At 31.3% G+C, this 16,736-nt stretch overlaps 1 protein-coding gene across 5 annotated transcripts in view; it reads right to left on the bottom strand.

The window, feature by feature from the left end:
* Positions 1-16,736, bottom strand: part of RALGAPA1 (Ral GTPase activating protein catalytic subunit alpha 1) — a 272,386-nt gene that overhangs the window by 171,198 nt on the left and 84,452 nt on the right. For 3 of the 5 annotated variants that reach the window (XM_036881215.2, XM_057488494.1, XM_057488496.1), the window contains 4 exons: positions 16,600-16,729; positions 15,018-15,255; positions 13,836-13,997; positions 6,261-6,401 (listed from right to left, as the gene is read on the bottom strand). In XM_036881215.2, coding sequence (XP_036737110.2) covers positions 6,261-6,401; positions 13,836-13,997; positions 15,018-15,255; positions 16,600-16,729 — 671 coding nt within the window. The remainder of the gene's footprint in view (positions 1-6,260; positions 6,402-13,835; positions 13,998-15,017; positions 15,256-16,599; positions 16,730-16,736) is intronic. The other 2 variants (XM_057488495.1, XM_036881221.2) reach the window with 1 other exon arrangement.

Raw genomic sequence — 16,736 nt, 5'->3', positions numbered from 1 at the left:
AAAATCTCTCTTGTTATCAATCTCTTGAATAAGGTTACATATTCATGAAATAATTCATTTTTTACACTGATAAAAAGTTATTATATTATTAAGGAATTATAAAGCAGCACAATGATTTCTCTTGATAAAGATAAGAATCTTAGAACTGGAAACTTAGTCAAATACAAAACATAAGTAAATTTTATAGAACAACTCACAAACTTTGTATTGGACTGCTGAAAATAATGGTAGGATATGGTTTAAACAAAAATGGTCTTCAAAACAATTTAATTACCCTGCTTATATTTTACCTTGAAAAATAGCAGCCTCTAAATTAAATTACTTTAATCTAAAGTATTAGTAACCACTGAATGAGCAAAACAAGAAAAGTTTTAAGATAAAAATTTTAAAACCTTTGAAGATTGAGAAAATGCTTCTGATAGAGCTTACAAAGTACTAGAAATGTCAAGTTTATCTCTGTTTTTCCTTAATAATGCTTAGTATTAACGTGTTGGAAATTATTTCTGGATTAAACCATAGTTTTTTCTGAATATTCTGTTTCAAAGAAAAGTTTTCTTTGCTATTCCTAAAGATAAGCTGGAAATTTAAGTGTAATATTAGCTTGTATAAAAACTTTTTTCTTCCACTAGAATTTGTATTTTTCAGATTTTTGTTTTCATTAACATCACAATATCCCCATTGCTTGAAATAGCTCTTGTCGCTTATAGGGGCTTAGTAAATACTAGCAGAAGGAAAACATGTCTTTTATTTTTAAAAAAATAGTAGCTGCTACTTAGTAAAGTCGGCTACTTCCTCAGGAAAAAACCTTTTAAGTCATAAAACTAATATATCACTAGAAAATTTAATAATTTCTAAAGCAAGGTACAGAATCAAGTACCAAAATCCCTTCTCCCAAAGTTAAATCCTATTCTTCATCCATCACAAAACATTACCTATCAGTAATATTTTTATAGCTCCTGAATTCATAAAATCATTTATATTAGTTTACACAGAAAGTGATGCCATTTTGAGGCTCCAGTTTTTTCTCTAATTACTGGAACTAATCAATTTTTTCTGTAATTACCTAAATGATCATGTCCTTTCTGTAATGTAAGATTTTTTTTTTCATATTTGGTCAACAATGGCGATGTACTTTCAAAGAAGTTAACAACTATAGAGCATTTGTGTTTTCAACTTTATTGAGAGTCTAGTAAAAACGCCACATCTTTTTAAGACTAGATGCTCAAAGTGTAGGTGATTCAAAGCAGTACCTATATAATTGAAATCATATGAATACACTGAAAAACAACAAACCAAGCTCAAATAATTAATTTTAATTTTAGATTACTAAAATTTAAACCATTTAATTATCTTCTACTCTTTCACCCTTCTAATATTGCTTCCCTGACTCAAATTCTTGGAAACAGACAAATGCCCAAATATTTTTATTTTTTATTTTATTTTTTTTCCCAAATAATTTTTATGTTAAAAAATTATACTGTTTTGTTTATGAACATGTTACATAATGCTTTAAGTTAGCTTCAAAGTTCGAGTGATATGTACTTTTAAAAAATTAACAGATTATGTCAGCAAAAAAAAACCCTCTAATTTAGAATTATACGAGAAGCAGGAGATTAAACGTAGGAAGGCTTGTAAAAGGTTGCTATCACATGTTGATGATAAGAAGAAAGAAATTCCTTGACTGTATAAAGAAGGGCCAACTTGCTTGATCACAGATACAGATAGAAAATTCTCCTCCTGTTTAGGCTGAATTTAGGAACAGTATGGGGCATGAAAGATACCATTTTCTTTCTCCTGTTATTCAGCAACAGAAGTAAAAAAATCAAAATATTTTGCTCTACAGAGCTCAATTCAAACAATGAATCCTTGTTATCCTTGTTAATTACATTAGCAACCTATATAGTATGGCCTAGACTACCAGCAACAAATATGGTAAATAAATTAGCAGTTTTCAAAACTAGTTAGAAGAAAGTGGGTCTGTAAACTTAACTCCAGGGTTAGAAACCTAGTTCTTGATTAGAAAATAATAATAAACAATTATAAAGTATAAATGAAGTCAGCTGCCTGCCATGCTTATGCTTTTACATTCCTTCTTTCATTAAACTATTAGTTTTTCATAGTAAAAGCTAATTTGCTTAAGAACAATTATTGGGATTTCTGGCTTCTCTCTAATCCATTTATCAGGAAAATAAAGATGGCTAGGCTAGGCCACAAAATGTGTAAAAGTACAATCTAGTGTAGGAGAAAGGACAGGGAGCATATACTTGCCCAGACACCAGGATTACTTGTATAGCTTTAAAACATAATGCTGGATACTTGTGCCATCCCTAATATATATTATATCAAAATCTAAGGCAGGAGCCTGGGAAAAAAATAATTTTTCAACTGTTAGAGATGAGTTTGATGTTAGGAACTAATGTCACTGACACAAGTTGCCAATGACGTTGAATTAGTCCCCAGAGCTTAAGAAAAACTTTTCAAGGATATTCAGCTATTCAACTAGTTTAGTCTATGTAAAGCTATATCATATGGCATCACATTCACAACAATGTGAGTAGAAGGGACATCTAACCAAAAATAGTGGACAAGAAAAAAGGGCTGGGTGAAAGCAAGGCACTTTGAACACTGATGGCCCATTCTTTTAAATCTCATATATTAAAGAAAAAAAAGGAATTAAAAGGAGTTTCTTTTTACCCCCGTAAGTATTCAAGAGTATCAGTAAGTATTTTTCTGAAAAACTCTATTAGTCATCAAAAGCTAGAATGATTTTCTATGAGTAATAGTTTCATTGTTTTTTTTTTTTTTGAGAGGCAGTTTACAAAGACCTCAACTCCTGATCTTAGATGATAGAGCAGGAAATATTTGATTATGAGTCCAATTAAGCTGGCTCACATGAGGGAGAGAGATAAAACTAGGAAAATCATTTTTTTCCTTTATGTAACAGTTCACCTTCTCATTAATCTCTCAGCACATTAAACTGTTTTAGAGTTAAATTTACTCAAACCTTGGAAGAAAACACTAGCGAAAAGACAGTCTGGCTGAGGATCTAAGACTGTGGTGATGCTTCTGAAATTCAGCACTTTTTAAAAATCTGTATTCATATAATTCCTTTTTCCTCTCTCTCTCTCTCTCTCTCTCTCTCTCTCTCTCTCTCTCTCTCTCTCTCTCTCTCTCTCTCTCTCTCCCTCCCCCCACTCCTTTCCACCCCTTCACTCCTCTCTATGTACCTGATCCTTGAAGATGCAAACTCTAGGCCTTTAATTTGCCTCCAAGAACCACATGGGCAATGAAAAATCCAATACTCCAGATTGCTACTGTATAAGCTTGTATAAGACTATCCCCGTCCAATTTTCATATCTAATTTTTCAAATTATGATGTTTGCTTGATGTCTTCCAAATTTGTTCTCTTTGGAACCTTGATACTATCGGATGGCAATAGGTCTAATTGGCAAAGTTCTCACATTTAAATAAATTTGAGAAATCCTGAATTAAAGTTTTACTTTTTTAAACAGGACTTCTGGGGGCCTGATATTCACTATGAATCTTTAATCCCTTATATACCTATTAACATCTGCAAAGTGTTCTATATTTACACATCAACTTAGAAAATGATGAATTTGTTCACAAGTCAGCTCTCAGGAAAGAAGTAGTTTTTGCTGCTATTTTGTATATTTTTTGCCTCTTTTAAGTCCTAAAAGAAAAATGATTTTTACTCAGAAAAAATAAGTCTAATTATGTTTTTAAATCTTAAATGTACACATGCACAAAAAACTGGAGGCAAGTTTATTTTAGGTTATCAACAAACAGGAAATGAAAACAAGTAAGACTACCATTTAGAAAATTCCTTCAAACATTCTTCATAAAACACCTTCCCCATCAAATTATTGAAAGGTAATCTTACTGAATTATGAATTTAACAGCAAAGCAAGAATTCTGAAATAAGAACTTACCTTGGTTAAGGAATTACTTTAGGTAGAACATTTTAAAGGGAACAACCTCGCCTTTATTTTAGATTTTAAAAAATATTCTAGCAGATAACACGCATATTTGCCAAAATAATATTTAAGTTGTAGACAAGAAAACTTATAAAGCCTTTAAGATACTGAGAAAAAGTAAATATTTCTAACAGTTTTAAGGCAATTAATAGAATATTTGACCCAAGCAAACATTTAAGAATTAGTGGCCAAATACATTTTAGTTTTACTAAGTATGTCAAAAACGGCTTTCATTAAATGCTTCCAGTTTAGAAAAAAAAAGCATGAAGCAAGAAATATATTCAAGAGAAATTTACAACAAACTGGGAGTTTCTCTTAGCTACATCTAATTTAGTAATAAGTACAGAAACATTGTTTTGTTTGCCAATTTAAGTAACTAAATCAGTCCCTGGTCTACTTGCTACTTGCATAGGAAGATGTAGTGTTTAAATGGCACAAGAATACACAAAATATCCTAATTCTTCATTTGTAGCTAAGCACTGTATATAATGAAAACATGTACTGTTCTTCATATATTAAAAATTATATTATTCCATTTATATATTTTCTAACATTACTACTTTTTGCAATGACAACTTAAGTTATTCAGGTAGTCTAATTTTACTGGTATGAAATATATTGAATTATTATCAAATACTGAGCATCCAGGTTTGGATTTGAGGCCAAATTTTCTATTTTATTATTTTCATCAATAAACAACTGCAAAATTGATTATCAATTTCATTATAAATTCATTATCTCCAGTTAACTGTATTTCAGATTCAAAAATAATACTGAACAACTCTCAAAAATATCATAAAGAATATGCTTGTTTCCCAACCAAGGTATCCTGAACTAGAAAACATAAACATATCACATCCAATAACTGAATAGCTTCATTTTTGTTTCATTCATTTTTCTCTTTTTGAGAAAAGCAAATACTAGTAAACTTTCTCATTTGCAGTATTTCCAAAGAATACCAAACACAGGAGTGTCCATGTATCTGCCTAGTTTTTACTCTCAATTATATATCCTACCTGGTTTGGGAGAAATCTCTGATATAATGGGGATGAGGAATGGTAGAAGGGATTTTGCCTGAAAACTCATTATTAATAAAATGATATTCCCTCACATAAGCCTATAGTCCATTAGGAACTTAGGAACTGAAAGTGTATGGAGATAGGTTATTTAAAAAAACAAAACAAAAACCAGCCACTTCACCAAAGGTGGGCAATGTCAAGAAACACTCTTAAGAAGAATAACAGATAAGTACCCAATAACGTACAGGTAACTTTCTTTGAGCTAACACACTTCATATAGTAACTATATTTAATACAGTTTGTTTCTGGCTAAAAAAACAAACTATATGATTTTATTCATACAAAACTTAAAAAACAAAAGAAATAATCTATGGTAACAAATCAAAAAGTGGCTGTGTGCGCATGTGAGGGGTACTGACTCAAAAGTGTTACTAGGGAGTTCTGGGATAGTGGAAATAATCTATACTTTGTTTGGGGTGATGGTTAATAGGGGTGTGTACAATTCTACAAACTCACTAACTAAACCCAGGATCTATGCATTTTATTATATGTTCAGTAAACCTTAGTAAGAAGCAGATCATCCCAGTACTGGGGATCATGGACCTGAGGAAGAACTGGAAAGCTGAGCAGGTTTTAAGCCTTCTCAGAAATTGGAGCTTCACAGAAAGATTTATTTGGTTTCAAAATGAGTAAGTTCTTAGAATTCTACATACAATATTATTATAATCTAGCACAAAGATTTATTCCAAAGAGAAACTTTTAGATTTTATACTTTTCTTGATTATTTATTCCCCTTGCTTGGTTCCATTATATTTCATAAGGATGATGGAGAATGCACTATTCAAGATTAATCCAAACAACAGGAAATTAAAAGCCAAGGCTCTGATCATTATCTTCCAAGTCATCTTTTGTAAGACATCTATAATGACATAAATATGCATTACTACTTCTTCTAACTACCTGAGAAGAAAAAAAAATCAAACATTAAGAGGAAAAAAAAGGTCATTTACAACAAAAAATATTGGACATTGGCACAGCACTAAACTTAGCACTTCCAGAATGAACTGCAAGGATAGCATTAGAGTTCAAATAACTCAAAATACTGATTTCTCAACCACTTTCCCAACTTCCCACACCTCCCCCAAAGAAATTAACTTTGAAGAGTTCATTTGATTAAGCAAAATTTGAGAGCAGAAGGATTAAAAAGTGAAAAAGGTGGTGCAGAAATTAGCAGAGGTGGCACTACCTGAAAGCTCATCAGAAAGGGGAGTGAGAACAATATCAGGCAAGAAGGGTTTGGAAGTATGGATCAGAACAGGAGCACTTTTAGCACTGCGTATATAGGCCGATGGCAGAGCACATTCACCAATGGATCGGCTTCTCATGGCTTTAAAAAAGGAAAAGAAAGAAGTGGGGAAGGAAAAAAGAAGAGTGACTATAATGAAAGGCTTGTGTCACAGAAAAAGCAGCAACAGAGAAAACTAAAAGATACAAAGGAAGGAAATTTTAAATTAAAACATTTCAGCACGGCAAATACTGGCAAGCTGTAAGAAAAGAAATCAGAGAACACACATGACATTTTGAATGTAAGTTTTCTGCTATAAAGTAGGAAAATACTTCTTATTTTTAGCAGTTACAATGGTATAACATTAAAAATCAGCAGACACTTTAAATTAGCACTATATTCTCAAGACTGATGGTCGAAAAGTTCACTGAATGGAAACATTGAAAAGAACTCAGTATTATCAATTCAAAGAAAAATTTTGGTACCATGTTTGGGAGTTTCTCTGAGCCATTCTGAGGTTAAGTCTGAGCCATTCTTCTTAATGAAGCTGAATTCCAAAAACAAATCATCCCTACTTTCTCACTCTTCCCCAATAAAGTTTCAAAGTCACTCATGGGTCTCTCTTAGATAATCTAAAGGATTGAATCTCATGGCTAGTATTTGCTCCTGGTAGTAGGAGAAGAAAGCTTACTCAAATCAGTATCTCTTATTTAATAAGTGTAAGAGTGCAATTTAAAAAATTTAAATAGAAGCATTTATAGAAAATAGAATTTTCAATCAGGATGAAGAATCAAGTTGAGAAAACTAAACAAATATGTACTAATACAACTCTTAAGCATATTACATAAAAACGACTACTTTTTAAAAATTGCATTTGGTAATTTCTTAAAAGGAGAGTCATCAGTTTATAAAATTAAAGACAAATTTTAGCACACTTAGAGATAAATAATCAAGTTTATACCTCACATTTTTTAAACTTCTAAGGATTCTTGAATAAATGAAGTTATCTGCATTGTTATGTATGAACAGAGGACTAAGAAGAAACAATACTGTATAATATCCAGTATAATAGTGACACTGATTTAAAGAAAAAAGAATGTTAATATCAATTCAAAATCTTGGGTTTTCCTGATTACTGGAAACCCTTGGTTTCCTGATGCCTGAATTCTGGAGCCTGTCACAGAAGGCCTTTGCAACCTGACTGCAATAACCACTGAGATTTCATTTCTTTCTACTTATCTCTCATGCTGCTGCCACAGAAAATTTTATCCTGTTCACTAACAATTTCTTGCTCTTTCACAACAACATGGCTTTGTGAATTCACAATATCTTTGGTCTTCTTTTCTTCCTGACTCTCCTTCACACTCAAAATAACATCTCATTTGTGAAGCTTCTGACTCTCCCACATAATTAAATTACTAGCAATACAATACAGCAATGAACAAAACAAACAAGAATTTCTGCTTTTGCAAAGCTTACAATCTATTTTTAGTGGATTGTATGTATTTTATGTCAGCCTCCCAACTTTTTAAATGCAAAAACTATCTTCTTTCTTTATATCCCTACTGCCTGTAACAAATGAGCTCAATAAATCTTTACTGAATTGAGTATCTGGTTTTGGGCAGTCCAATACAGTCATGTGAAAAACCAACGGTTCAGTTGGGCACCTATAGAGGAGAAAACAATTAAAAGTATTAACCAAAAACTAAATATATGTTACAGCTTATAACTGGAGAAGGATTTCACATTTTTCAAAGATTTTTATTAATGTTGGCAAAATAAAGGATTCTTTAAAAGCAGCTTTAGGTAAATTTATGTGAAGCAAAACATGGAGGGTTGGACAATATTAAGATAATGGCAATTATCTGCCTTTAGTGTATGGCTTGCCATGTAATATATTAAAGATAACTGTATTTTAAAATTGAATTCATATATAAAATTCCAGAATCTGGCCTATGTGTGCTTTCCTGCTAGCTTCTTCTCCTTCTTGTGAAAGTGAAGAACAATTTCATAATCTAATTTCAAATAAGTTATGTTAACTTCAATATATTCACTTATTAAAATTTGTTACAGCAAAGACAAATGTAAAGTAAAACGTTAGGGCTGCTTATTAACACAAGATAAAATACCATCAATAGTTATAATCAGATGTGATTTTTAGAGATAATTATTTTAAAACTAAATTGAATCAATTTTCATTTCCATAGAATTACAAGTGTTTTCCATTTTTTTCCCCTTGGATTAGACAATTCCTTGGAAATAACTGCTTTTTTTCCCTTCTTTCCACCACTAACTTGCCTTTTTTTTTTCCTTCTTTCCCACAAGAGCTTGAGCATTTCCCTTGGAACTTTTTCCATAATTGTAGTGGTGTTAAGTCTGTGTCATGATCCTGAATGAATTCTTCAAAAAATGCACCCCTCTATTTGTTACTATGTTACAGATCTTTATGCATACCTGGAAATTTGTCTTAGTGCCTCACAGTTGTACAGTTGGCACTATAAAAAATTATTTACAATAAATTAGCTACTGGGATTTTTTTGATATTTACTCATCTAAAGCTTAAGTGAGAGAATGTCTATAAAGCCACTGAAATTTCTACTGCTGCATACATTCCAAGCCATACACATCAGTGATCTTCTTAAATCTGTAAATGTTTAAATAGAAGGGCATATGGAAAAGTATAACATCAAAAAGTAATAAAAAAAAAATTTTCAAACCTATAAGCAAACCAATTTTTGATGGTTTATCTTTAACCCTCTAAAAAATATGAATAAAAACAGATGCACTCCACATAGATTCATCTTGGACTATAAGATATACACACTCTGTATCAAAAACTATAACCTTAACTCCAGAGTTCCCATGCAGCACAAGAAAGTCACAGACAGCAAATACAATGGGTCGCTAAAAGCACACAAACACAAATTAAACAGGAGGAAGAGACAACTCTGGCCTTTTCTCATTTTTAAAGTGTTATATGTATTTCTTCCTACAAATAATTAAGTCAAATACATATCAAGTATAGATGTCTGTCCACTGGCAGAAATTCTTTTGTAAATCCTTAAATTTAGGTCCAATATTATAATAAACACATATTAGGAGAAAATTTTGAACAAAAGTAGTGATATGTTTGTGTATTTGTTCTAAAAGTTGAATGCCAGGTCCTAAATCCGAACTGCAAACAAGTTACACTGCTTCTCAAGACTATATTCTAAAATAAGTCCTAAATTCACTGTATTTCCTTTAGTGTTTGTTGGCATAAGCAAGTAAGTCCTCAGATATGCTATCCAAACAAAATTACTGAATTTTCAAATTTAAAAACAGAAAATTACTTCCTAAGAACATCCTGGGTAAATCTTAGGGTTAAAAGATTATGCCATGTTTAATATTTTTTAAATACACACAAATTGCCTTTAAGTGAAAAACAAATGACAAATTCTCTTAGCAGGATTCCTATATGAAAATTCTAGAAAGCAACTAATAAAATAAGTCTTTGAATATCATCTAATAAAATTACTACTTTTCAAAGTTCACCATAGACCACACTAGTCTCCTTATGAATTAAAAGGAAATCAGGTGCTTACATTAGTTTAAACTACTAGTACAAACAAAACTTTTAACTTAAATTAGTCTTAGAAGTTACATAGCCTATCACTTTATTAAGTAATTCAGTCACAGGAAAGAATATGACAGTTTTAACAAGGAGGAATCAGGTTTGTTATTGAAGGGAATACTACATAAAACATAAGTTAAAGTTAGAATATTATCAGTGTGACTTACTTCCCCCATTAAAGTCTTAAAATTAGGAAATAAATAAAGCACAACAAACTTTAAAAATAAAATTTGCATAGGTAAAAGTGGGGTTATTTCAAATGTCTAAATTACTGTCTGTCCTTAATGAACATACATACTTAAAATTAATACACTGTAATTTTTTAGAAGTTTTAGTTTTACAGAAAAATTGAGGCAAGTAAAAAGTTCCAACATATCCCCTTTCATTCCTCCCATCCTGTCACCTCAAGTTTTCCCAGATATTGACATCTTGTATTAATATGGTACATTTGCTACAACTGATGAGCCAATATTGATAGTTTCATTAATGTAAGTCCAGAGTTTACATTAAGGGATCACTCTTTGTATTGTATATTCTAGGAGTTTTTAATAAATGTATAATGATATATATACACCATTACAGTATATCATACAGAATAGTTCCATTGCTCTAAAAACCGTCTGTGCTCCACCTATTCATCCTTCCTCCTTGTCCTGCTCCCCACTTTCACCCCCTGCCAACCAGTGACCTTTTTACAGTCTCCTTTGTTTTCCCTTTTCCAGAATATCATATGGTTGGAATCATACATATGAAGCCTTTTCAGATTGGCTTCTTTCACATAGCAATATGCATTTGGGGCTCCTCCGTGTTTTCTTCATGGCCCAATTTCTCATTTCTTCTTATTGTTGAGTAATATTCCACTGGGTGGATGTACCACAGTTTGTTAATCCATCACCTACTAAAGAACATCTTGGTTGCTTCCAGGTTTTGGCAATTATGAATAAAGCTGCTACAAGTACTTGTGCACAGGTGTTTATGTCGACATATATTTTCAACTTAATTGGGTTAAGTACAAAAGATGGTTGGATCCTATGGTAAGAGTACATTTAGTTTTTTTCAAGAAACTACCAAACTATTTTCCAAAGTGGCTGTACTATTTTGTATTCCCACCAATAAAGAGAGTTGCTGCTGCTCTACACCATCCATCCATGCATTTGGTACTGTCAGTGTTTTGGTAGCCTTTCTAATAGGTGTGTAGTGGTTATCTTGTTGTTTCCTGGGCAATTTAGTTTCAAATCCTACAGATTAAAACCTAATGACATATCTGCATATGTGCACAAAGTATTGAAGTATACCTAAGTATATTTTGTTCCATTTTTAATAGACCAATTTGGAAATAAACTAAATATCCATCTTCAGGATACATGGTACTTCTATGTAATGAATTGTGATACAAGAAGTTCAACATTTTCTGATATGTAATAAACTTTAAGATACATTATTATAGCTTAACCTCATCTCTTAGCACTTTCTTTCTTTTTTTCTCCGCACTTCAGCCACTCTGGCCTCCTGACTCTTCCTCAAGTACCCAAGCACATTCCTGCTCCAAGACTTTTATACTTTTCCTCCTGCTTGGAACATTCTCTTTGGATAACTGCTCTCACTGTATTCAGATACCTGTTCTTATACAATTAGATAGGTCTTCACTGACCTCTCTATCGGTAACAGTACCATTGCCCTATCTTTATATTCTCTTGTCCCTTATCTCACTTTACTTTTTCTTCATAGGACTTACTGCCTCCTAACATGCTTATTGCCTTATCTGTTTATTATATGTCTTCCTCAAACACAAGACTTGTCAGCTTCAATGGACTTCAGTTTGTTCACACCTATATCCTCATACTAGAACAGTGCTTCTGTAATGAGTACTTAAAAATATTTTTTTATGTGAATGTCTAAAAGCCATGGTTCATAACACTCTACACATTATGCTGTATGCCTATATATGCTTAAAGTATCTTTAGAAGAAAACTCAAGAAACTGGTAATAGTAGTTGTCTCTAATGAGGTAAACTGGGAGGGTGGGGAGTAATGCTGAGGGAAAGACTTACTAGAATATATACATTTAGCATAGTTGAATTTTAAATATGTACACTAAGAACATAAAAAATTAATCTTAAAAATTTAAGAAATACATGTCCAAAGAATATCATAATTTAATATGCTGCCCCTTTCAGTATTTTCCACCTTTATGCAGGCACCTTTCTTAAGATTTTTAATGCTTTAACTTTTTATTTGACAGATCTGTTCAATGAACAAGCCAGACAAATTCATTTTGACATACATATTAAACAGTAATCATAGTTCAGATTAATATTTTACTTATATGCTTTTTAAAGATCATAAATATGCCAACATGTTAACAATTATTACTTCTCATTAGACAGCTAATGGTTTGTTATGCTTCCTTAAACTTTACTTTCCACAACTAAGCATAAATTATTTCTATACTCAGAAAAAAAAAAAAAGGAACCTTAAAAAAATATTCAAGTTCTAAATAAAACAAAGTATAAATTTAAATTTAAAAGAAAAATTTCTTCCTAACCAATACCAAAGGTCTCCTATAAGTGTGGCATTAATATAGAATGAAGAAAGGCATTTCAGATGTAATCAATATCATCTTTGGAATTTCAAAGTGATTCTACACCAAAATTTTAAGTATTATTTTTAATCCATCAATATCCTTTTTTTGGTATAATTTCTTATTCTTCTTGTTTGAAATATATAATCAATATAATTCTAAGCTTATTTTAAAGGCAAAAAACAATTGTGAAATTTTAATTCTTTTGAAGAATTTAAAACTAACCATGATTTTTAATTCTTTTAAAATCTTTAATTTCCCTATTCTAATTTTGTTTCTTTCTTTAGACCTGTAATTCTTAACACTTTAGAAACTACCATCTTATAGAAGACAAATCCTTACAGTAGTTTTAAACTTCTTTAAAATTGTTAGTGATTTTTCACTGATTACCATTTAAATACAGATATATTCCCATAGAAAGTTCTCCTTCCATAAAATCATATAAAGCCTGAGGTAACTTCAAGCAATTTTATTTCAGGCATAGAAGGTATTATCATTCCCACTTCACAGATGAAATCCTAGAATGTTTAGTAAATTCTTTAAGGTTATATCACTATTTAGGATAAAGCCCTTTTGTTTTTCACTGAAGCACGCTTTCTACCACAATTCAGACCAAGTTACAAATCTCCAGGAGGAAAAGGAGTAAGACAGTAGCTAGGTCCACAGTATGCTAAGTGATCCTTACATCCAGAAATTCTTCCCATCATTGCTCCATTGTTACTATTTCCAAAAGTATAGAAATTTCTTCCACTTCAGTTAAAAACTGCAAGGAACCTAGCAATACCCCCACCTTGGCCTCAGCTATCTCTAAGTAGAGAGCATGAATTCCTTGTGGAAGGAAGCCAATCTAATTATATAATTGTAGCAGTAAAAATTACCTACCATAATTTACCACGTTTGTAAGTATATTCATTTAGTAGGAACTATACCAGTTAATCTAATTATATAATTGTAGTACTGAAAATTAGCTACTGTAATTTTCCATGTTTGTAAGTATATTCAGTTAGTAGAAACTATACCAACTAATGCATGAATTCTGTAAAGTGAATCAGAGTTCTACTTCTTAAATTCTATAAAATAAGTTTAAAATTATTGACATCTACAGTAAAATAAACAACACAGACAATAATGTCAGATAAGTCTTAATAGCATAAAGGTATATATAACACAGCAGGTCATTGGAATTAGATTCTGAGTATGACTGAAAAAAAGATTTTACTATAAGTTTCCTATTTAACAACCAAAATCAACTGTTTTAAAAAACTATGTATTTAAATACATTGTTACTAACGACTATAAACATATTGTTCTATACAAATGTCATGATTTTAAAGAGTACATACCAACGGTTTTTTGCCGTACTATACTCCTGGCCTTTTCGGTTCCTGGAGAACCTGTGGTTGTTGCACTTCTCTGTCTCATTGGGGCTTGGCCAGGCTGATCGCGACTCCATCCTCTGGAAAATGACTTATCAACGGAAACTTTCTGAAATTCATGTCCAACTCCTAAAAATGTAGATTTTCAATCTCAGTATACTGTTACCTGATCAATCATCTCTTCAAACTACGTATACTACTTTTCCTCAGATTCTTAGGTTTACTCGTATGTATTGTAAAATAACAAGATTAAATGCTTGCCTATAGTAAGGCTTTTTTTGAACTTCATATGTAAAAACCATACTCTAAGACTGATGTACACATTTAAAAATACAACAGAAACAATAAACTATTATAAATCCTCTGCCTCCACTTGCTTTGTAATGGAAATAAAACACTTGAAGAAGCAAAAAAGGATGGGAAATGAGCTAAACAAAAGCCATCCTGTTGTGGAAGCTAATAAATCTCTACCTGCCAATACTAGCCACTTGGGAAATAAATAGTACAGCAAAAAGTCGCTTCGTCACATACTTAACCACCTTGGACTATTGTTAACTATGAAATGTGACTCAGGTGTAATCTCTAGCTAGCAACTAATTATTAAGGGTGAGAAATACTAACAAACCAAGGATTTTAGAAATATATATCAATGTTACTATGTCCCTCTCCCACTTTTTAACATCAACAGATATGTTAAGTCCACATCTAAGGAATTTTTGCTTTTAGTTAAAATTAAAAACATGTGTTCAAAGAATTTTTCAAATTCTTTTTAAAGAGAATAACATGAAATCACCTTCAAAATTCTAATAAAAATGCATATGATAAAAAAGAAGAGCATTTTATAAATCCCTATTTTGGTTAATTATTAAAAATAAAATAAGAATCTGAGATTTTTATTTAACTTTTAGCTAGATATGTACAGAACACTGTATTGTTCATCAAAACTACGACTGATTTTTAGGTTCTTCAAGAAAAATTACACATTTATCTACATGTTTTATTGAAAAATTTTAACGTGCAGGGTAAATGACAGAGGGAATAATTAAGAGAAAACATGACTTTTACCTTCACCCCTCTCCCTGGCTAGATTTTCCCAGACCAAATTATTTAAACAAATTTATATGGAGCATCTCTGTGAACAACTCTTACCTTTCCCTTTGTGCTTTTTTTGCTTCTGTTCACTAAGCTTATCCAATGGCAAATCACTGAGATCCAAACTATATAAATTTCTAGCTAAAACTTTAGTTAGCGTCTCCATAGTCAGTGACCACTCAGTGGCTAACTCTTCCCAGTAGGTCAACGATGACAATACCGAGAGTAAGTCATCCCAAAGTTCTCGGGAGATATACACATTTAGATTTGCTTTGATCCAAGCAACTATAAGAGTCTATAAAGGCAAATAATCAGAAATAGCAGTAAGTTCAAAATCAGATATTTAATCATAAAAAAACTACCTAAAAACAAGCAATTTTAAATCACCTAATTTCCAGAACTTTTTCTTGGTATGTAATACTTACAAAAGTAATTCAAATAATCATTAGAATGTACTATAAATTTTATTTCAACAACTGCCAACTCCCAACATTCTAGCAATTAAGACAGGTCACCAAAATTGAAAAGAAATCTCTCTAAAGTTGTAACTATCCTTCTTGCATATTACATTAATTTAAATTAAAAAAATTCAGTTTAAAAAGAGATGGAGTCTCTGTACACTCCTTGCTTCAAGTGTGTGCTTTGCCTTAAATAAAACCTTTTTGCTGCTCAAAAAGAAAATGGAGTCTCCATACTATTAAACATTGAAGTTATTGAGTAGTTAATGGTTATTTCATTAAAAAAACAAACAAGCTGCATTCTCAAATTAAAGATGGAAATCACTAATTATATAATTTGAATATTCAGAAAAAACAAGTTGTTAGAGATGTACTAATATGTTTTTGAAAAATTATATATAAACTGAAGGATAAAATAAAAATTTATTTTAAAGACATCAGAGGAATTAAAGGTGTTCTGTAATAAATCTAATCATAGGTTACAAAATTTATTCATAAAAGGGCAGAAATTACTGATCAGCTAATAAATACCCTTGAGAGTTTATGGATTTCTACTGAAGATAGACATACCTTCCTATTTAAGAAATAAGTCATAAAATAGTCTTTTAAAAGCTTAACCATAAATTTTTCTATGGAAATTCACATGAATTTACACATAAATGTAAAGATGAAAATAGAAGCAGAATTTATAATATAGAACAGTAAAAACTAGTGACCTTCTGTTCTATCTTTAAACATTCAGACTACAAAAAAGTTAATACATATAGCAAGCAAAAATTTTGTCTTCTTTAGCTCAGAGGCTTGGAAACTGATAAAGCATACAATCAGGTCATTGACTCATGAAGTTATTTGGCAGCTTTTTGCAATCATAACTAAGTATGACACACAAAAGATAAAGTAAACATCATCAGCTTGCCTTAACATTTTTTTCACAGACCTGGTATTTCCTCCACTCTTACGGAAGGTTGTGAATTTCTATGTAAAGAAATAGCCTGCTTAGATAAGCAACTTTTAATTTAGTTCTACAAAAGATCTTTCAATATGACATGATCTCTAATTTAAAGTTTTTTTCCCCCAGGTAAAAGGTCAGGGCTCAATTATCTTAAAAAAAGAAAACACATTATCTATCTACCTATCTTTCTATCTATCTATCTATTTATTTATTTATTTATTTTGATTGCCTGGAAAAGTGGTCCTGCAAGTCGACCTGCCAAGGTCATATTTTTTTTCCCCTGGAACTGTAGAAAAGCTTGTGATGGCATCTTCAGTACAGACTCCGTGACTCTGAGCAACACAAGCAGCATCTGCTCCCTTAAAG

The sequence above is a fragment of the Manis pentadactyla genome, chromosome 11 (assembly GCF_030020395.1).
Source record: "Manis pentadactyla isolate mManPen7 chromosome 11, mManPen7.hap1, whole genome shotgun sequence".
Classification (NCBI taxonomy): domain Eukaryota; kingdom Metazoa; phylum Chordata; class Mammalia; order Pholidota; family Manidae; genus Manis; species Manis pentadactyla.
This window is presented reverse-complemented; position numbering and strand designations above follow the sequence as displayed.